This window comes from Nomascus leucogenys, chromosome 14 (assembly GCF_006542625.1).
Source record: "Nomascus leucogenys isolate Asia chromosome 14, Asia_NLE_v1, whole genome shotgun sequence".
Lineage (NCBI taxonomy): Eukaryota > Metazoa > Chordata > Mammalia > Primates > Hylobatidae > Nomascus > Nomascus leucogenys.
The window spans coordinates 47,641,095-47,663,450 of record NC_044394.1 but is presented as its reverse complement, the minus strand read 5'-3'; the positions used below and the strand labels follow the sequence as shown (position 1 = coordinate 47,663,450).

The following is a 22,356-nucleotide window of genomic DNA, read 5'->3' as shown; positions in this document are numbered from 1 at the left end:
GCAGTTGGGGTTTGTGGGGGGCTGAGGGCAGGCCCGGGACTGAGGAGATGAGGTAGGAGTAGGGAGAGTACTGAGGTCTGTCTGCCAAGGCTTTTTGTGAGGCTTTATGGTGACAGGGCAGTTAGGCTTGCACTGGCCCTCAAAGGGAAAGCAGAATTTGCACAGAGAACTCCATGTTAGGGCACTCTCCAGACCAGTTCTTCCCATGGGGCTCTGTTCATGGCACCACTGGCTCCCTGCCTCCCAGGTTAGAACCTTATCCATCAACACCTTCCTCTTCCCTGTCTCTCCCACTCTGTCAGTCACCAGGTTGTGTGGTTCTTCTGTGGTACCTTTCCCACTGGTCCTTTTTTTTCCAGCATAGTCACTGCCACCGTAGCTTATGACCACAGCTCCATTCCCTGGCCACCCAATCTATTTGCTTGTGGATCTAAAGCCCAGATAATATTGGTTCTGACACCTCCTACTCCAAAGTGTCAAGTGGTTCTCCACTGCCTGGTGACATGAAACAATTGATGTGATGCTGGTAAAACCACCTTCGTGAGCCACATGTTGTGTTTGACTCAGGCCTCTTGAGATCTGTTCCTTCCCTGTTTTAGGTTTACCCCTCATGTCCTTTGCCTGCTAGCCTTTGGGCATGCTGTTCTCTCCATGGGAATGACCTTCGCTTGTGCCTGTCAAAATCTTGTCCTTTAAGGCAAAGCACCATCCTCTGTACCCCCTCTTCTGGCAGGTTTAAGTGCTCAGACTTTGCCAGCTTCTCACTGTTGGAAAAAGCTACAGATGAGGAAGGTAGTACAGCTGAAATGAAGCCTGTGTTGGATTGGAGTTGGAGGTAGTATGAAGTCATGGTTTTAATATACATAGATACCGAAATAAACACATCTGTGTGTGAGAGCCAGCATTAGAACATACACATGCATTTCCTAGCCCTGTCTGTTGGGAAGGTCTGGAAGCAATGACACAACAATAGCAATGAGCACATACAGTGTCCAGATCTTGGTTTCTAAATACCATTCTGGGAAAAAGTTCTTTATTCTGTACTTGTAAATAGTTTAATACCATTAGTGTGAGGCCTGTGTTCTTCCTTGGTGAGGGAAGATGGGCTCCATTTTCTAAGCTAAGCTCAGGTAGAACCTACTTCCATCCAAGAGCAAAGGTTTGGTCCTCCTAGTAGGGGACATGACATTTCCCCTGGGACAATTCCCTGGAACAGGGAAAATAATAGATGAGCTTGGAATAGTCTGTGGTACCATAAAGTAAGAAAGTGAAAAAGGGAAGGGCTTGTCTAAAGGACACAAGAACCAATTAGAAGGGGCACCCAATGCTCAAATCTGTAACGGATGATAAGCCATGGCATAAGATACGTGTGAGTCATACTCATGCAAATAAATAACTGAATAAATGTATACATGGGGAAGAAGGGACAGCTCTCACTTATGGTAAAATTACAATTGATGTCAAAAGAATTGTGGAAAAAGAAAGTCACCACTGAGGAAACACCACAGTGATCACTGTTGCAGGTAAGAATGGAGACAAAAATCAGTGGGCAAAGTAAAGACATTTTTGTTGTCTCTATCCCTCTACAAGAACTTATTAATTACAAAAGGAGAAATAGTAATTTTATGGTGGAGAAACATTGATACTACCTTAACCAAATAATCAGAGTATATATCTCCAGTAATAAGTCATTGTCTCTGTTTTTTTTTTTTTAAGAGGATGTCACTGTTGTGGAGGCTGGAGTGGAATGCAACAGCACGATCACGGCTCGCTGCAGCCTCCATCTCCTGGGCTCGAGGGATCCTCCTGCCTCAGCCTCCAAGTTGCTGGGGCTACAGGTGTGCACCACCACACACCACTAGTTCTTATTTTTTTGTAGAGATGGGGGTCTCACTGTATTGCCCTGGTGAGTCTCGAACTCCTGGCTTCAAGTACACCTCCTGCCTCAGCCTCCCAAAGCACTGGGATTACAGGCATGAGCCACCGAGCCCAGCCATAAGTCATTGTCTCTTTTTTTCTTTGCTTTTTTTGAGATGGAGTCTCTCTCTGTTGCCCAGGCTGGAGCGCAGTGGTGAGATCTCAGCTCACTGCAACCTCCACCTCCTGAGTTCAAGCGATTCTCCTGTCTCAGCCTCCCAAGTAGCTGGGATTACAGGTGCTCACCACCACATCCAGCCAATTTTTGTAGTTTTAGTAGAGACGGGGTTTCACCAGGTTAGCCAAGCTGGTCTCGAACTCCTGACCTTAAGTTATCTGCCTGTCTCAGCCTCCAAAAGTGCTGGGATTACAGGTGTGAGCCACTGGACCCGGCCATAAGTCATTGTCTCTTGAAGATGCTAAGAGGGGCCTGATTTTGCCTGTGGTATTCTTTTTTTTTTTTCCATTTTTTTTTTATTAATTTTTTTTGCACACAAAACAATAAACATTTTCTAAAAATACATACAAACAAAAAGATGCATATCAAACATATTAGGAAGGTTGCACATGGGAAAACGGGGAATAGAAATGGGGAGTGGGAATTAAAGAAAATAAATGAGAGAGGGACTTTGTATGGATCAATGATAATAACTCAATCCTCTATTTGACAAAGAAGAAGGAGAAGGAAGAGGAAGAAAAAGTGGGATAAAGGATCAGAAAGGGAGGAAAATAGAAAAAATTCCAGGGTAGACCTGTTTTGTTGTCGCTGGGTTGGTTGGTTGGTTTGTCTGTTGTATTTTTCATAGTTTCGCCATGTTGGCGAAAGCCTCAAGTGATCAACCCACCTCGGCCTCCCAGAGTGCCGGGACTACAGGTGTGAGCCACCACGTCCAGCCCCCACATTGCGTCTGGCCTCTGTGGTAGACCTCCCAGACGGGGTGGCTGGGCAGAGGCGCTCCCCACATCCCAGATGGGGCAGCCGGGCAGAGGCGCTCCTCACTTCCCAGACAATGGGCGGCCAGGCAGAGACGCTCCTCACTTCTTCCCAGACGGGGCGGCCGGGCAGAGGCGCTCCTCACTTCTTTCCAGACGGGGCGGCCGGGTAGAGGCGCTCCTCACTTCTTCCCAGACAGGGTGGCCGGGCAGAGGCGCTCTTCACTTCCTAGATGGGGTGGCCAGGCAGAGGCGCTCCTCACTTCCCAGACAATGGGCGGCCGCGCAGAGGCGCTCCTCACTTCCCAGACGGGGCGGCCGGGCAGAGGCGCTCCTCACTTCCCAGACAATGGGCGGCCGGGCGGAGGCGCTCCTCACTTCCCAGACGATGGGCGGCCGGGCGGAGGCGCTCCTCACTTCCCAGATGATGGGCGGCCGGGCAGAGGCGCTCCTCACTTCCCAGACGGGGCGGCCGGGCAGAGGCGCTTCTCACTTCTTCCCAGATGGGGCGGCCGGGCAGAGGCGCTCCTCACTTCCCAGACAATGGGCGGCCGGGCGGAGGCGCTCCTCACTTCCCAGACGATGGGCGGCCGGGCGGAGGCGCTCCTCACTTCCCAGATGATGGGCGGCCGGGCAGAGGCGCTCCTCACTTCCCAGACGGGGCGGCCGGGCAGAGGCGCTCCTCACTTCTTCCCAGATGGGGCGGCCGGGCAGAGGCGCTCCTCACTTCTTCCCAGACGGGGCGGCTGGGCAGAGGCGCTCTTCACTTCCCAGACGGGGTGGCCAGGCAGAGGCGCTCCTCACATCCCAGACGGGGCGGCCGGGCAGAGGCGCTCCTCACTTCTTCCCAGACGGGGCAGCCGGGCAGTGGCGCTCCTCACTTCCCAGATGATGGGCGGGCGGGTAGATTGCCTGTGGTATTCTTGCATCATCTCAATCTAACCAGGAGCAAGCAGCAGGCAAACCCAAACTGAGGGCAGTCTACAAATGAATAGAGTTGGCTATTCATGGCAGGTCATAGGGACAAGGAAAGACCAAGTGCAATGTGAGATCCTAGGTTGGAAAAAAGACCTTACCAGGAAAGCCAGCAAAATCCCGATAAGGTCTGCTGGTTAGTCCATAGTACTCCATCAGTGTTAATTTCCTGGTTTCAATAATTATGCTATGGTACTGCCAGGTGTTAACATTAAGGAAAACTGAGTGAAGGTTAAGTAGGAACTCTCTACCATTTTTTGCAATTTTTCTGTAAGTCTAAAATTATTTTAAAATAGAAAATTGGGCTGGGTGTGGTGACACATGCCTGTAATCCCAGCACTTTGGGAGGCTGAGGCAGCAGGATTGCTTGAGCCCAGGACTTCGAGGTTCCAGTGAGCTATGAACAAACCACTCACTGCACCCCAGCCTGGGTGACAAAGACCCTGTTTCAAAAATAATAATTTAAAATTTGGGGTGGGGGAAAAGAGCTCAGGGTCTGGAGCTATGGTCTGGGTTCACAATCTTGCCACAAGAAATTGCTAGCTCTGTATTCCTGAGCTGTCCCCAGGCTTCCCCATCTCTATTATGGGGATGGTAATAATAGCAGCTTCCTCATGGGTTTATTCACAGCCTGGAAGACAAGCCTGGAACATTTTATTCCAGAAAATAAAAAGAAATGCTCAAAGAGGCCGGGCACAGTGGCTCACGCCTATAATCCCAGCACTTTGGGAAGCCAAGGCGGGCAGATCACAAGGTCAAGAGATCGAGACCATCCTAGCTAACACAGTGAAACCCTGTCTCCACTAAAAAACAAAAAATTAGCCGGGCGTGGCGGCGGGTGCCTGTAGTCCCAGCTACTCAGGAGGCTGAGGCAGGAGAATGGCATGAACCCGGGTGGTGCAGCTTGCAGTGAGTCGAGATTGCGCCACTGCACTCCAGCCTGGACAACAGAGCAAGACTCCGTCTCAAAAAAAAAAAAATGCTCAAAGAATGATAGGGGCATGTCAAAAGGCCACAGGAGCCAGCTTGAAGAGGTTCCCACTAGCCAAATTTGGAACAAATTAAACATCAAAAAATAAATAATGATAGCCATGAATTATAATCCACTGAATAAAATAAGAAAGCATGAATCCATACTGATAATTAGTAAGCTGAAAGTTTGATGAGGAACAAGGTATTGACATTTCTAAGTATTGCCTAATAAGATAATAAAGAGCAACTTCACAGTGAAGTTTGGCAGACATTAGCTTCATCAAGTGACGGAAGAGAACCTCCTCAGCAGTGGACAAGTCGGTATCATGTGCCTCCCAGGAAGGGTGCAGCATCCCTTGCCCACCATGCGTAACCCGAATCCAGTGTGAAACCGACAAACCCTCCCTTGCCCACCATGCATAACCCGAATCCAGTGTGAAACAGACAAACCCAAGTTGTTGGTATAATTCTTAAAGTATCAAGGTCAGGATAGTCAAGGAAAAACAGGAACTGTTCCAGATGGAACAACTAAGGGCAACACGTGATTCTGAGTTGGCTCCTTTTGCTATAGAAGACATTATTGGAACTTCTAGCAAAACTTAAATGAGTCTGAAGATTAGATGGTAGAAATATATAAATTGTACTTGCCTGATTTTGATGGTCATGTGCACATTAAGAGAATGTCTTTGTAAGAAATAAGCATGCGTGTGATGGGGCATCAGATCACCTTACTTTCAAATGGTCCTGGGAAAAAGTTCCTCATTGTGTACTTGCAAAGAGTTTAATACAGTTAGAGTGAGGCTTATATTCTTCCTTGGTGAGTGGAGATGGGATCCAATTTAAGCTGCTAAGTGGCCAGAGGTTCAGATGGAGCCCACTTCTACCCAAAAGCAATTTTGTCCTCCTAGTGGGGAACATTGTATTTCCCCCCTACCACTAGGGCTCCCAGTTACCATGAGGCAAGGAAGCGAGCTATTCCATATGGTTAGCCTGAAGCAGTTCTCAGCCTTCCTGTTGGAAGCACCTGTGGAACTTTAAACTTCTGATGCTTGGGTCCTAACCCAAGATACTGTTTTAATGTCTGGGTGTGGCCTGGGCACTGGGAGTTGTAAAAGATCCCCAGGTGATTCTAAGGTGCAGCTAAATATGAGATCTACTGACTCAGGGATTGGATTTATTGATCTGTGTATTCTTTTCCTATTGGTGCCATAGAAAATTCTCACAAACTTAGTGGCTTAAAATAACACAAGTTTATGGCCGTGCGCGGTTGCTCACACCTGTAATCCAGCACTTTGGGAGGCCGAGGCGGGCAGATCACAAGGTCAGATCGAGACCATCCTGGATAACACGGTGAAACCCCATCTCTACTAAAAAAATACAAAAAAAAAAAAAAAAAATCAGCCAGGCGTGGTGGCGGGCGCCTGTAGTCCCAGCTACTTGGGAGGCTGAGGCAGGAGAATGGCCTGAACCCGGGAGGTGGAGCTTGCAGTGAGCCAAGATCATGCCACTGCACTCCAGGCTGGGTACGGAGCGAGACTCTGTCTCAAAAAAAAAAAAAAACAAGTTTATTATCTTACGGTTCCTAAGTCTAATGTGGGTCTCACTAGGCTGAAGTCAAAGTGTCAGCAGGGCTTCACTCCTTTCTGAAGACTAGAGTATCATTTCCTTGCCCTTCCCAGCTTTTAGAGGCTACTTGCCTTCCTTGGCTCGTGGGCCCCTTCCGTCTTCAAAACCACCACCATTGCATCTCTCCAACCATTCTGAGTCACATCTCTGACTCTCTTCTGCCTCTTTTGTGCTTTTTGGATCCACCTGGATAATCTGGGAATAACTATTTTAAGATCAGCTGATTAGCAACCTTAATTCCATCTGTAGTCATAATTCCTTCTTGCTATGTGACCTAATATATTCACAGATTCTAGGGATTTAGGACGTGGACATCTTTGGGGGATCATTATTCTGCCTGCCACTGTCTGGAAACGTACTGGAGATTTTTCTTTCCGCTTGTTTTTTTTGCTTTGAGACAGGGTCTTGCTTTGTCACCCAGGCTAGAGTGCAGTGGCATGGTCATGGCTCACTGAAGCCTCGACCTCCTGGGTTCAAGTGGTCCTTCCACTTCAGCCTCCCAAAGTGTTGGGGTTACAGGCATGAGCCGCCATGCCCAGCCAATTTTTCTTTACAAGTAAATTGGTTAAATTTTAAAAAAGAAAAGCAGACTTGGAGATGAGGGAGAAAACAGATTGGATTAATGATGTGCGGAGTCAAAAATCTCCCTCAGCAGAATTTGAGTTGGAAGAGATGTGGAAAGGGAAGGCAGGCCAGCCACACAGGAGGGCTTAGTGACACCACAGACTAATCTTGTGGGCGTGTAGGGGTTAGATTTCACAGGGGGTTATCTGAGAGCTCCCCTTCCCAGAGGAAAGGGCCTCAAATGGCAGGTCAGTGCTTGGGCATTTCCTGGACACAGGTCATGAACAAGGATGGAAGCAATAGCTTTGACTACACCTTCAGGATGGGCAAGATGAGGGGAAGGGGCTTTGACTATCAGCTCCCACTGAAATACCTAGTTTGGACCAATTTTGTGAAGATAGTAACTGAAGCCACCTCTGGCTAGTCTCCACACAAAATGAAGAGGTATTTCCATTTTGTAGGTAAGAGGTTTTTGAGATTTTAACTTGTCCCAAGGTGTCACAGGTATGAAGTAGCTAAAGTGGGCTTTTTTGGCATTTCTCCCCTCCCTTTTTCCCGTGCGTATCTCAAGCATTAAAAAAAAAAAAAAAAAACTATATAAATACCTGAAAAGGTAGTAAATGTCTACATATCAAATAACCAGAGTTCAAATTCTTCTCAATTTTTTTTCCTTTATAATTGTCTTCAAATCAAGATCTAAACAAGGTGTGCATGCTGCTGACTGGTATCTCCCTTATCTGTTTCTCCACATGTTCTCCCTACCTTTTCCCCCCACTCCTTGCAATTCATTTGAAGAAACATGGTCAGTGATTTCTGAAATTGTTCCATATTCTGAATTTTGCTGCTGGTATCCCCATGAATTCTTACTTTGCACCTGGGTCCTTCAAGACTTCAAAATCCCCAAAACTCTCTTCACAAGGCCACCCTGTCTCTATGATGATACTGTGAGGACCTACTATCCGCTCAGCTCTTTACATATTAAGCACCTCATAAGGTATTTACCTTTTTGTAGTTGTACTTGACCCCCAGAGAACATGTCCACAGGGATAGAGCCAAATGATGGAGCCAATATTTTAAGTCCAGTCAGCCTGACTCCTCAGCCCGCCCCTTTCTCTCATACCAAGTGGTCCCATTCATTGTATTACAGGTTGTCGATCTATTCTTATTATTAATCTAAGCACTATACACTGGTTATACACTTTCAGTAAGTGGATGGCAAGCTAGCATTAACAGATAGCTATTCCCAAAATAAGAATATTCCATGCCTACCAAAGAATACAGGAAAGAAATAAGACCAGCCATCTATGGGAGAAGGAGCCAATTCAATGGCTAGTCTTTACTGGAAAGAAGAAACTTTACAGCACATTTTGAGTAATTTAGTGCAGGTACTCAGTGTGCCAGCTGCTGGGGCACCAGCTTGTAATGGGCTCCACAGCGGGGGCATCGCTGGGCCTCGCCTTTGTGCAGCCAAAACCAGACGACGCTGGTATTGTCCTCTTCACCTAAAAGGGAAAAAAGGTGGTTTATGGTCATCCAACCTAGAAAGGAAGACTTTCAACATGAATTTCTTTTCCTCAGACATCTCTGATACACAAGTAAGATTATGGTTGATATCTTAAGAGGTCAGTTCAAGCCCTCCTCCCATTCTTCAGATGAAGAAATTGAGGCTCTGAGTTCACCTATGAGTAAACTGACCTTGTATCAAGGTCACTGTAAATTTTAACAATTCCCTTGCCTATGTAGAACGCAAAGCAGGGTCCATTCTGGTATGTATCCCTAGTGTCTAAAATGATGCCTGGCATAGAAGCAGTACAACAATAAATACTTGCTGGGTGGGTACTCCTTCATGCCGCACTCCCAGTGAGCCAGTCTTACCGCTGTGCTGCGCTTCTTTCCAGTAAGGATGAACTATCAGGCATAATGAGGCTTCAGAGGGTCAAGACCCTTAGAGAAACTTACCAACATGCACTCACACACTGAAGATTTGAGGCAGCTTATAGACTATTGTAGGATATATTAAGCAAGTGGATAAAAAATAGAGGTGAGGTACTTACAGATGCAGCCTACTATTCTCTTGTTGGAGATGGAGGGAACTAAATTAGGGTCTTCCCTGGTGCCTGAAGCTCCCTTTGGGGCCAGTATATTGTATGGGTCCTGAAAAAAAAAAACAAGAATTGAACCATTAGGCCAAATAAGCCCTACCTGCCAGAAGCTCAGGGGACTGTTCCTCCAAGCTAAGTTTCCTGGATCAAATACTCCCAGAGAGGAGACCACTACGAACACATCCAAGGCCATAAGTTACACAGAAGACACAGAAGGGAGTTTCTCCTTACCAGTCCCTTCTTTGCAGCCAGCATGACCTCCCTCTCCAACCCAGTCGCCTGCTCTTCATCAGTGGGAACACCACCTAAAGGAAGATATGTGAATTATGACGCTGACTGAAATGACTGATAGAAAAATTACAAACAGAAATGATCAAGGAAAATGCTGCACTGAAACTTCTGTATAAGTTTTAGCGGGCTCACAAGCTCCTAAAGGCTACTAATATCCATGGTCCCCTAAGAACCACCAAGTCCCCATCCACACAAGCGGCAGCACTAGGGGGAGCTTTATTTTTTTCTTTTTTTTTTTTTTTTTCTGAGACGGAGTTTTACTCTTGTTGCCCAGGCTGGAGTGCAATGGCGCGATGTTGGCTCACTGGAACCTCCGCCTCCCGGGTTTAAGCGATTCTCCTGCCTCAGCCTCCCGAGTAGCTGGGACTACAGGCACGCGCCACCACGCCCGGCTAATTTTTGTATTTTTAGTAGAAACGGGGTTTCACCATGTTGGCCAGGCTGGTCTTGAGCTCCTGACCTCAGGGGATCGGTCCGCCTCGGCCTCCCAAAGTGCTGGGATTACAGTTGTGAGCCACCGCGTCCGGCCTATGAGCTTTTCTTTCTCCAACCACCGAGGCCAATTTGTCGACATTTGTCTAAAAGCATGTAGAACCCACTCGGCTTGAGGTGGGCGCAGGTTTGAAGGGAGGCCGGACCCCTCCCCATCCTGGTGGCAGTCCCGGTCCCTCCCAAGGTCACCCGGCACCTCCGTTTAGGATACTTTCGCAGCAGAGTCAGTTCGGGGGGCGGCAGGAGCAGCGGTCCAGAATTACAGGGAGATGCCTGCAGAGCCTGAGGCACTGGGGACCGTAAAGCGGCCACTGGGACCTCAAGAAGCTGCACGGCCCGCCCCGCTTTGCCGCCCTGGGACCACCCTGGGAGGGCAACACTCTGGTCCCTGGCACGCCCGGCGACCCGAGTACCTCCAGATGCCATGGAGCGCACCGCGGCCGTGCCACTGGGGCCGCGAGCCCTCAGGGCCTGGGCGGCCAGCGCTCCAGCTCCGCGAAGTAACCTTGAAGCCATTGCGTCCGTGACTAGCAGCAGCACTTCCGGGAACAAGCTGCGGAGACAGGCGGGACTTCCGGGGGCGGGCTTCTTTCTCCTCCCGGTCAGCTTTCCGCTTCGTCCCAGCCCTCGAGCCCGCCCACTCCGAAGACTGCGGCGGGGGCGGGAACTGCGCATGCCCAGCTCTGCGTCTTTCTGCACCGCGTAGTGGCTGAGGCTTGGGGGCGGTTTTGCTCTTTAATAACACTGGGAGGTGGGAAAGTCTTTTTGGTCCCTGGAGTTCAGCGGCTGAACCGCACTGGAGTTCCTATGGGTCTGGCCCCGTAGTCGTGTTCAGCAAACGTGGAGGCTGCTGATGGAAGTCCCCGTCTGTGAAGAGACTTACTGAACCCCAAATGATTTGAATTTAGAAGTGGGCTCCTAAAGATCACTGCATTCCTTACTAGGCTGGTTAGTGGCAGGGCTGGTTCTCCTGGCAGTGCGTGGGCCGTCGCGAGCGTGTCGCATTGGACGGGACCTACCTGCAGTCCTGGCCCAGTTTCCTGTTAGAGTTGTACTGTGTGTGGGAGGCGCGGAGGTCCCGGCCTGGGGAGGAGGAAAGGGCCCGGGGCGGGACCCCCTACCAGGACCAAGGCCCTGGTGATGTGGAGGAAGTGGCCACTCTTTCTCGAGGCTAAGGGAGGAGGAGTAGGAACGGGAGTTGATAATAGGAAATGGAGTCAGAGCCTGCTGTAACTGGAGTTCCTTGTTTGAAACGGAAAACTTCTTCCGTCCATAGCTTCCCGTTGCCCATAGGCTAAGATGTGCAAATTTCTTAGGGTGAGCTTTAGTCAGTATAGCCCTGTGACAGGCTAGCTGCATGCGGTATCTGAGTTTCCCTACCAGACAGAAAAATCCCTTTAGAGTGGGAATTATGCTCATCATTGAATCTTCAATGCCTTGCAGAGGTCTGGTATATAGTAGGATCCAGTAATTTTAGTAAATTTACTACTTGTATAGAATATACAAAACCAGTTTATAGGGCTTCTCCTGGCCCAGTGAGGTCAATTGGAGGCAACTTGGGGACTTGGGGAGAGTTGAAGGCTTAGGTGCTCCCACCTATCTCATGCAGGCTACGATATTTTCAAAAGGACATGGTGGAGCATTGCTTCACAGGAGCACGTCTGGTCTTCCTGGGTGCCCCCACCACCAATAAAAAAAAAAAAAAAAACCTGTATTCTAAGGCCAAAATTTATTTAAAGGTGGTTTTTGCTTTGAATGGCTTCACTGTTACTCCCTTCTCCCTCACCTCCACTGCAACCCCTCCAAATTGAATTGGGGAAAAATTCTGAGGAATGTTACCCAAGGATCTATAGTTAATTTGCAACTATGGTTAAGGTGTTAGGCAGGAGAAAAAAGCATTGGTCTGGAAAGTAGCCCCACCAGCTAGTTCAGCCACTTTTTATTCTTTGGGCCACCATTCTACATCAGTAAAACTGTCGTTCAACTAGTGTATTGCATGGCATCCAAGTCTCAAGACATGATCTCAAGAAAAAGGACTTGGTCAAGACAGGGAAGTCCAGCATTTGATGACCACCCTTTTGGAGATGGACACTAGCATAATAAAGGCTCTGATTAGGCTTGCAGTAAAGACCTCTTGTTTAATTTACCTGCAGTTTAAGCCAGAGTTTCCTTGTCTTAATTGACCACAAAACCCTTTCTGAGGAACACCTACTAACTTGCCCCTCAGCAAACCAGTGAGGTATTCAGCTCTGATATGTTATGATTCCCTGCTGCCTGACCAGAAATGGTTTACTCCAGGCTATAAAATGGAAATTGAGTTTAGGCTTCTCACTCTCATAGTAGGCTTGCCTAATAATAGGAAATTTTTGCAGGCCCTCATCCAACTCAGGAAAACCTCAGCCTCACTCTGGGATTATTTAGATTGTGTGAGTGAGCTCCAAGGTCAGGTCCAGGCTCCCCAGATGTCCCTGCGCATCCCTTCCTGCTTCCACCTCCCACCACTGTCAACTCACACCCAGTCCCTCAGGTCTCTTTTGGAAACAGTTGGCTTGGGGAACAGCCTGCCACCGCTGCTCCATCATTTCTTTGCCAGCACAATAAACTTAGTATTATTTTTACAGGATAATTTTTAGTTGTCAAAATAAATGTACATTATAAGTGGAACAGCACAGATATATAAGGAAAAAGCTAGCAGTTCGGTGCTTATCCTTTTTTTCCTTTCCCTATGCCAGGGTTTCTCAACCTCAGCACAACTGACATCTTGGGTTGATAATTCTTTGAGGGAGGTTGTGCATTGTAGGATTTAACCCTATGTCATTAGCACCTTCCTGACCTGATAACCAAAAATATCTTCAGCCATTGCCACATGCCCCCTGGATTTGCAAAATTCCTATTCAGCATCACTGCATATATGAATATAAAATATAAAAACATAACTACTATACAAAGTTTTAGTAAGTTGCTTCTTTCATTAAAAAATATTTTGTAGGCTGGGTGCGGTGGCTCACACCTGTAATCCTAGCACTTTGGGAGGCTGAGGCGGGCGGATCACCCGAGGTCAGGAGTTCAAAACCAGCTTGGCTGACGTGGTAAAACCCCGTCTCTACTAAAAATACAAAAATTAGCCCGGAGCAGTGGTGGGCGCCTGTAATCCCAGCTACGTGGGAGACCGAGGCAGGAGAATCGCTTGCACCGGGGAGGCAGAGGTTGCAGTGAGCCAAGATCACATCATTGCACTCCAGCCTGGGCAACAGAGCAAGAGTCCGGCTCAAAAATATATATATATTTTGTAGCTATCCCTTCAGATCAATACATCTAGATCTTAACTTATGTGATGGCTGCAGAATATTCCCTACTGTGAATGTACTGTAATGTACCCAGCCATTCTCCCTTGATGAATATTCCAAAGGCTTCTAGTTTTTTGCCTCTCGTGCAATGCTGCAGTGCACATCTTTGTACATATAACTTTATATTCCAGAGGTTTTGTTTCTGAGGAGTAGGGTCAAGGGTGTATGTGCTAAACATTTTAATAATACATTCTGCCAGATTGCTTTCCCAAAGTTTGGAGCAATTCATGCACCCACCAGTAGAGCATGTGAGTATCAGTCCCTACCTCCAAACCTTTGCAAATTTAGCCCCACTGGATGAAAGAAAAATGAATGCCATTAGTGCTGTTGGTGTTTACATTTAAGCTCCTTGAACTCTAAGGCAGTTAAACACCTTTTCAGATGTTTACTGAGCATTCGTACTTCCTCAGGGATGTGAATTGGGCTTAACCACTCAGGCACACTATCTAACCTCTTTCTGCCTTAGTTTCATTGTCTTGTTGTTGTTGTTGTTGTTGTTGAGACTGAGTCTTGCTATGTTGCCCAGGCTGGTGTCAAACTTCTGGCCTCAAGCAATCCTCCTGCCTTTGCCTCCCAAAGTGCTAGGATTACAAAGCATGAACCACCACACCGCAGGAGTTTGAGCCAGCCTAGACAACATAGGGAGACCCCCCATCTCTACAAAATTTTAAAAATTGGCCGGGTGAGGGTGGCTCACACCTGTAATCCTAGCACTTTGGGAGGCCAAGGTGGGTGGATCATGAGGTCAGGAGTTCAAGACCATCCTGCCCAACATGGCGAAACCCTGTCTCTACTAAAAATAGAAAAAGTAGCCGGGCGTGGTGGCAGGCACCTGTAATCCCAGCTACTCGGGAGGCTGAGGCAGGAGAATCACTTGAACCCAGGAGGCGGAGGTTGCAGTGGGCCGAGATTGGGCCACTGCACTGCAGCCTGGGCGACAAGAGCAAAAAAAAAAAGCCAGGTATGGTGCCACCTGGCTGTAGTCCTAGGTACTCAGGAGGCTGAGGCAGGAGGATCATTTGAGCCCAAGAATTTGAGGCTACAATGATCTATGATTGTACCATGGCACTCCAGCCTGGGCAACAGAGCAAGATCCTGCCTCTTAAAAAAGAAAGAAAAAAAAAGCGCCAGGTGTGGTGGCTCACACCTATAATCCCAGCACTTTGGGAGGCCGAGGTGGGCGGATCACGAGGTCAGGAGATCAAGACAATCCTGGCCAACACGGTGAAACCCCATCTCTACTAAAAATACAAAAAATGAGTCGGGCATGGTGGCAGGTGCCTGTAGTCCCAGCTACTCGGGAGGCTGCGGCAGGAGAATAGCGTGAACCTGGGAGGCAGAGCTTGCAGTGAACAGAGATCACACCACTGCACTCCAGCCTGGGCGACACAGCAAGACTCCATCTCGAAAAAAAAAAAAAAGGCTGGCTCAGTGGCTCATGCCTGTAATCCCAGCACTTTGGGAGGCCGAGGTAGGCAGATCACCTGAGGTTGGGAGTTCCAGACCAGCCTGACCAACATGGAGAAACCTCATCTCTACTAAAAATACAAAATTAGTCAGGCATGGTGGTGCATGCCTGTAATCCCAGCTACTCGGGTGGCTGAGGCAGGAGAATCGCTAGAACCCAGGAGGCGGAGGTTGTGGTAAGCCGAGATCGGGCCATTGCACTCCAGCCTGGGCAACAAGAGTGAAACTCCATCTCAAAAAAAAAAAAAAAAAGCTGGTAAAGTATTTGAATAAGCATTTTTCCAAAGAAGACATACAAATGGCCAATAGGGCCGGGCATGGTGGCTCACGCCTGTACTTTGGGAGGCCAAGGCAGGTGGATTGCTTGAGGTCTGGAGTTCGAGACCAGTCTGGGCAACACAGCAAAATGCCATCTCTATTAAAATAATAATAATAATAATGTTTTTAAATGGCCAATAAGCACATGGAAATATGGTCAACATCATTCATCATCAGAGAAATGCAAATCAACATCACAATGAGACACCACTTTATATCCACTAGGATGGCTAAAATAAAAAAGACAGATAAGGCTAGGTGCCATGGCTTATGCCTATAATCCAAGCACTTTGAGAGACCCAGGTGGGCAGACGGGTTGAGCCCAGGAGTTTGAGACCAGCCTGGGCAACACAGCAAACCCCATCTCTACAAAAAATACAAAAATCAGTTGGGTGCAGTGGCGTGCAGCTATGGTCACAGCTACTTGGGAGGCTGAGGTGGGAGGATCACCTGAGCCCTGGAAGGTTGAGGCTATACTGGACCATAGTCATGATCACGCCACTGCACTTCAGCCTGGGGGACAGAGTGAGACCCTGTTTCAAAAAAAAAAATAATAATAAATGTTAACAAAGATATGGGGTAATCAGATCCTCATATGCTGCTGATGGAAATATAAAGTTGTGTCGCTGTTTGGGAAAACAACTTTGCAGCTCTTTTTTTTTTTTGAGACGGAGTCTCCCTCTGTCACCCAGGCTGGAGTGCAGTGGCGCGATCTCGGCTCACTGCAAGCTCCACCTCCTGGGTTCACGCCATTCTCCTGCCTCAGCCTCTCCGAGTAGCTGGGACTACAGGCGCCTGCCACTACGCCCCGCTCATTTTTTGTATTTTTAGTAGAGATGGGGTTTCACCGTGGTCTCGATCTCCTGACCTCGCGATCCACCCGCCTTGGCCTCCCAAAGTGCTGGGATTACAAGCGTGAGCCACCGCACCCGGCCTGCAGCTCTTAAAAAAGTTCAACATTAAGCTACCATGTGACCCAGCAATTCCACTCCTAGGCATATACAGGGACAGAACTGAAAATGTCTTCACACAGAAACCTGTACACAAATATTTATAGCAGCATTATTCACAATACCCAAAAGGTGGGAATGACCCAAAGATTTATCAGCTGATGAACAGATAAACAAAACATGAAACAACCATACAATGGAATATTATTCACCCATAAAAAGGAATGAAGTACTGGTATGTGCTACAACATAGATAAGCCTTAAAAAATTACAGTAAATCAAAAAAGCCAGACACAAAAGACTACATATTGTAGAGTTCCTTTTATTTTTATTTTTAATTATTTTATTTTATTTGAGACAGGATCTTACTTTGTCACCCAGGCTGGAGTCCTGCAGCCTCAACTTCCTGGGCTCAAGTAATCCTCCTGCCTCAGCTCCCCAAGTAGTTGGGACTACAGGCACGTACCACCGTGCCCAGCTAAATTTTGTACTTGCTGTGCAGATGCGGTTTCAGCAAGTTGCCCAAGCTGGTCTTGAACTCCTGAGCTCAAGCGATCCACCAGCCTGGGCCTCCCAAAGAGTTGGGATTACAGGCGCGAGCCACTGCAGCCCACCAAATGGTTCCTTTCATACAAAATGTCTAGAATAGGCAAATTCATAGAGCTAGAAAGTAGATTTGTGGCTGCCAGGGCCTGGGTGAAAGGGATGGAGAGTGGCTGCTGATGGGTACAAGCATTCTCATCTGAGAGTTGAATGCAAAACCTTGTGCATATACTAAAAACCACTGAATTGTACACTTCAAGCATCAAGCAAGCAAGCAAGGAAGGTTCACCTTGCAGGGTATTAGTTGAGGCAACAAGTGAGACGTGGGAAGTGGCTCTGATGCCTCTGGTGCTCTAGGGGCCTGTGGGTCCACCTTTCCCTCCTCCTAAGTGTGAGTTCCTCAAGGGAAGGACCCCCAAGAACATATTCATCCCTTATCCAAGTGCCTGGCACGGGGCTTAGCACACAGTAAGTGTTCCATAAATCTCACTGACTGCATGGAGACAATGATGTTATTTTTTTGTAAGCCAAGGGGAAGACATTATAGATCAGCACATACGCATGGGTATACAGTCAAGAAATAAGTGAATGAATCTGCAGAGCTATTGGGACACATCCTCTGAATGAGCATTTGTCTCGAACAACAGTCCTGATCAGTGAGCAGAAGATTCAGTGAAGGAACCTTTAAGAAGGTTCCCCTCCAAAAAATGACATCAGAGAGCATGAGCTCAAATCATCTCCCTACATGGTTAGAAAAAAAAAAAAAGGGCCGGGTGCAGTGGCTCACGCCTATAATCCCAGCACTTTGGGAGGCTAAGGCGGGCGGATCATGAGGTCAGGAGATCGAGACAATCCTGACTAACACGGTGAAACCCCGTCTCTACTAAAAATGCAAAAAATGAGCTGGGCATGGTGGTGGGCGCCTGTAGTCTCAGCTACTAGGGAGGCTGAGGCAAGAGAATGGCATGAACCCGGGAGGCAGAGCTTGCAGTGAGCTGAGACTGCACGACTGCACGCCAGCCTGGGCGTCAGAGCAAGACTCCGTCTCAAAAAAAAAAAAAAAAAGACTCCTCTCAAACTTGGCTTGTGGTCGGTGGGGACCTACAAAGGTTCAACATGTATATCAAAAGTGGTATTTCTGTTTAGGGCTCATCTACTCTGGCCACAGCATGATGTTTGCTCTTAACAACTACAATGTGTTCAGATTTTGAAAACCCAAATGTCATAAAAACTTTAAAAGAGGTGCAATTCTTGCAAGGTTAAGTGGACCAAAACATTCCTGGCAAAGAACTTACAGTGGATCATTCATTTGAGTTCGAAAAACTTAGAAATGAACCTATCAAACACCAGCAAGCCCTGTGGAATAAAACTATTGATGCAACGAAGAGAGCTGAAAAGATTAAACAGAAATGCCAAGATGGCCAGATGTGGTGGCTCACGCCTGTAATCCCAACACTCTGGGAGGCCAAGGTGAGTGGATCACCTGAGGTCAGGAGCTCGACACCAGCCTGGCCAACATGGTGAAACGCTGTCTCTACTAAAAATACAAAAATTAGCTGGGTGTGGTGGCATACACCTGTAATCCTAGCTACTCAAGAGGCTAAGGCAGGAGAATTGCTTGAACCCAGGAGGCGGAGGTTGCGGGGAGCAGAGATCACACCACTGCACTGCAGCCTGGGTGCCACAGAGCGAGACTCTTTCTCAAAAAAAAAATAAAATAAAATAAAGGCAGCCATAAAAAAGAATGAGTTCATGTCCTTTGCAGGGACATGGATGAAGCTTGAAGCTATCATTCTCCGCAAACTAACACAGGAACAGAAAACTAAACACTACATGTTCTCACTCATAAGTGGGAGTTGAACAATGAGAACATGTGGACACAGGGAGGAGAACATCATCACACACTGGGGCCTGTCAGGGGGTGGGGGGCAAGGGGAGGGAGAGCCTTATGACAAATACCTAATGCATGAGGAACTTAAAACCTAGATGATGGGTTGATGGGTGCAGCAAACCTCCATGGCACATGTATACCTATGTAACAAACATGCACATTCTGTACATGTATCCCAGAACTTAAAATAATAAAAAAAAGAAACACCAAGCTAAATGTATAATGAACAGATTGAAGAAAAATAAAGAGCTACAGAAAATCCAGGACATCAAAGAAGTCAAGCAAAACATTTGTCTTATTCAAGCTCCTCTTGCAGGAAAGGAAAGCAGTTGGAAGAGAAAGTGGTACAGCAATTACAATAGGCTGTGGACATGGAAAATGTCTCTTAAAAGTCTCACTGCAGGCTGGGCATGGTGGCTCATGCCTATAATCTCAGCATTTGGGAAACCGAGGTGGGAGGATTGCTTGAGGCCAGTAGTTCGAGACCCCCCATCTCTATAAAACATTTTTTTTAATTAGCTAGATGTGGTGGTGTACCCCGTAGTCCCAGCTACTTGGGGTGGGGGTGTGGGGATCTCAAGAGTGGGGAGGCTGAAGTGGGAGGGTTCCTTGAGCCCAGGAGGTCTAGGTTGCAGTGAACTGTGATTATGCCACTGCACTCCAGCCTGGGCAACAAAGTAAGACCCTGCCTCAAAACAAAACAAAACAAAAGGCTCGTAATCATTTCTTTTTCTTTTCTTTCTTTTCTTTTTTTTTTTTTTTTTTTTTGAGACAGAGTCTCACTCTGTCGCTCAGTCTGGAGGGCAGTGGCACAAACTCAGCTTACTGCAACATCTGCCTCCTGGGTTCAAGTGATTCTCCTGCCTCAGCCTCCCGAGTAGCTGGGATTACAGGCGCCTGCCACCATGCCCAGCTAATTTTTGTATTTTTAGTAGAGACGGGGTTTCACCATGTTGGCCAGGCTGGCCTCGAACTCCTGACCTCAGGTGATCCACCTGCCTTGGCCTCCCAAAGTGCTGGGATTGCAGGTGTGAGCCACTGCACCTGGCTTTCATTGTAACTATTTTATTTATTTATTTATTTATTTACTTATTGAGACAAAGTTTTGCTCTTATTGCCCAGGCTGGAGTGCAATGGAGTGATATCAGCTCACTGCAACCTCCGCCTCCTGGGTTCAAGCGATTCTCCTGTCTCAGCCTCCCCAGTAGCTGGAAGTGCAGGCATGCGCCCCCAAGCCCAGCTAATTTTTGTATTTTTAGTAGAGATGGGGTTTCTTCATGGTGGTCAGGCTGGTCTCAAACTCCCGACGTCAGGTGATCCACCCGCCTCAGCCTCCCAAAGTGCTAGGATTACAGGGATGAGCCATTGCGTCTGGCCTATTGTAACTCTTCCTTTCTTTCCTTTCTTTCCTCTCTTTCCTCTCTTTCTCTCTTTCTGACGGAGTCTCGCTCTGTCTCCCAGGCTGGAGTGCGGTGGCGCCATCGGCTCACTGCAAGCTCTGCCTCCCGAGTTCACACCATTCTCCTGCCTCAGCCTCCTGAGTAGCTGGCGCTATAGGTGCCCGCCACCACGCCCGGCTAATTTGTGTGTGTGTGTGTGTGTGTGTGTGTGTGTGTGTGTGTGTGTATTTTTCAGTAGAGACGGGGTTTCACCGTGTTAGCCAGAATGTTCTCAATTTTCTGACCTCGTGATTCACCCTCCTCGGCCTCCCAAAGTGCTGGGATTACAGGCATAAGCCACCGTGCCCGGCCAGAGTTTCGCTCTTGTTGCCCAGGCTGGAGTGCAATGGAGCGATCTCGGCTCACTGCAACCTCCGCCTCCCAGGTTCAAGTGATTCTCTTGCCTCAGCCTCCCGAGTAGCTGGGATTACAAGCAGGCGCCACCACGCCCAGCTAATTTTTGTATTTTTAGTAACTAAAAATACAAAGGATGAAGAGCAGAAGGGAAATCCCCAAATTCAAGCAAGCACAGAAACTCGTGATTAGAGACGGGGTTTCGCCATGTTGGCCAGGATGGTCTCAATCTCTTGACCTCGTGATCCGCCTGCCTCTGCCTCCCAAAGTGCTGGGATTACAGGCGTGAGCCACCGTGCCTGGCCCATTGTAACCATTTCTATATGCGTTTAAAAATGTCCTTTGGAGACATAGAACTTCTAAATTATTTACTTTTTTACATAAGGGCACTTAAATGAAAGGTGATTAAAAATACATCTCTTCGGCCGGGCGCGGTGGCTCACGCCTGTAATCCCAGCACTTTGGGAGGCCAAGGTGGGCGGATCACGAGGTCAGGAGATCGAGACCAACCTGGCTAACACAGTGAAACCCGGTCTCTACTGGAAATACAAAATATTAGCCAGGCATGGTGGTGGGCGCCTGTAGTCCCAGCTACTCAGGAGGCTGAGGCAGGAGAATGGCGTGAACCCAGGAGGCAGAGCTTGCAGTGAGCCGAGATCTCGCCAGTGCACTCCAGCCTGAGCGACAGAGGGAGAATCTGTCTAAAAAAAAAAAAAAAAAAAAAAAAAAAAAAAAAAAAAAAAAAAAAAAAAAAAATACATCTCTCCTACATTGCTGTCTGCAAAACATCAGATGTTACAGATGTTAGACTGCATCTCAATGGTAAACCTTCACTGACAGGTTTACTTACATCAATCATGAAAATTCTGTTTGTAGGCTGGGTACGGTGGCTCACACTTGTAATCCCAACACTTTGGGAGGCCGAGGCGGGCGGATCATGAGGTCAGGAATTTGAGACCAGCCTGGCCAACATGGCAAAACTGCATCACTACTAAAAATACAAACATTAGCCGGGCGTGGTGGTGAGCACTTGTAATCCCAGCTACTAGGGAGGCTGAGTCAGGAGAATTGCTTGAACCTGGGAGGTGGAGGTTGCAGTGAGCAGAGATCGTGCCACTGCACTCCAGCCTGGGCAACAGAGTGAGACTGTCTCAAAAAAAAATAAATAAATAAATAAAAAAAAGAGAGAGAGAAAATTCTGTCAATACAGAAGTCAATTGTGGACATAAAATGGTCATACTATTTGGTTAATGGCACTAGGCAGCATTTATGTAACAACTAATGACAAAAATTCACAGCTAGTGATATATAAAATAAAATATTCTTTGCAGTAAACAAAGAAAATTGGCATAGCTTCCAGCTGAGCTCACCTTCACCCCACTCACCTCATAAATGGGGTCATCCTCTGATTTAACACAGTAGAATCCCCCTCCTGTCTCTCTCTCATGTCTGTGGGTTCTTCCCCAGCAATAGTCCCTGGAGTGGCCCCTATTAAGGGCCTTGACATCCACTCCCACACTCAATTTTGCAACCACCTCCTTTGGGACTCCCTGTTTCGCACCCCTCTTGTCTCTGGCCTCTGTTCCTTGAGTCCTGAACCTGAACTGGATTCTGTCCTGCCCTGTAAGGTCCTGCTCAGGCTGGCTGACACCTAGGAGTCCTGCACTTGCCCACTGATAAGCGACATCTCAGGCCTCAAGTATTCATGCCTTTGCACATTTTATTCCCTTTTCCTTGAATGCTTTTTCTCCTCTTGGAGATAAATAGTAAATTCCAACTCAAATTTCACGACTTTGGGCAAATGTTACCTTGCCTGAGGTCATCAGACCCTTCCAGGCAGGGTCCCCATGTCACTTCTGTGTGCTCCTGCAGCCTCCGGGCACACCTTCATTGTGGGGTTGAGTACATGGCAAGGTTATTATCTTTTTGCACATGTTTTGAGTCTAGGCAGTGTGGCAGGTGCTCAGTCTTTGTTGAATGACTGCATAATGAACGGTGCATTATACAGGACAATTGTTTCTCCATCTTCTGATATACCTGGTTATTCAAACCTATATCCATTTTATTACATAATGTCCTTGTATAAAATCGCACATGAGAAATTACTTTTGGAATTGAAAATAAGGAAAAACACATTATTTCCTTCTACCATAGAAACTCTACATTATAAAGAGA

The 22,356-nt window shown here is 47.5% G+C and overlaps 1 protein-coding gene and 1 pseudogene across 1 annotated transcript; one reads left to right on the top strand and one right to left on the bottom strand.

The window, feature by feature from the left end:
- Window positions 1-8,290: 8,290 nt before the first annotated feature.
- Window positions 8,291-10,512, bottom strand: LOC100595152 (cytochrome c oxidase subunit 5B, mitochondrial). The gene is made up of 4 exons (XM_003282429.4): window positions 10,286-10,512; window positions 9,321-9,394; window positions 9,042-9,141; window positions 8,291-8,489 (listed from the first exon to the last, which is right to left on the bottom strand). The coding sequence occupies exons 1-4, from the start codon at window positions 10,386-10,388 to the stop codon at window positions 8,377-8,379; spliced, it is 390 nt and encodes a 129-aa protein (XP_003282477.3). The 5' UTR covers window positions 10,389-10,512; the 3' UTR covers window positions 8,291-8,376.
- A 659-nt stretch (window positions 10,513-11,171) lies between these two features.
- LOC115838250 lies at window positions 11,172-18,777 on the top strand (annotated as a pseudogene).
- The last annotated feature ends 3,579 nt before the right edge of the window (window positions 18,778-22,356 follow it).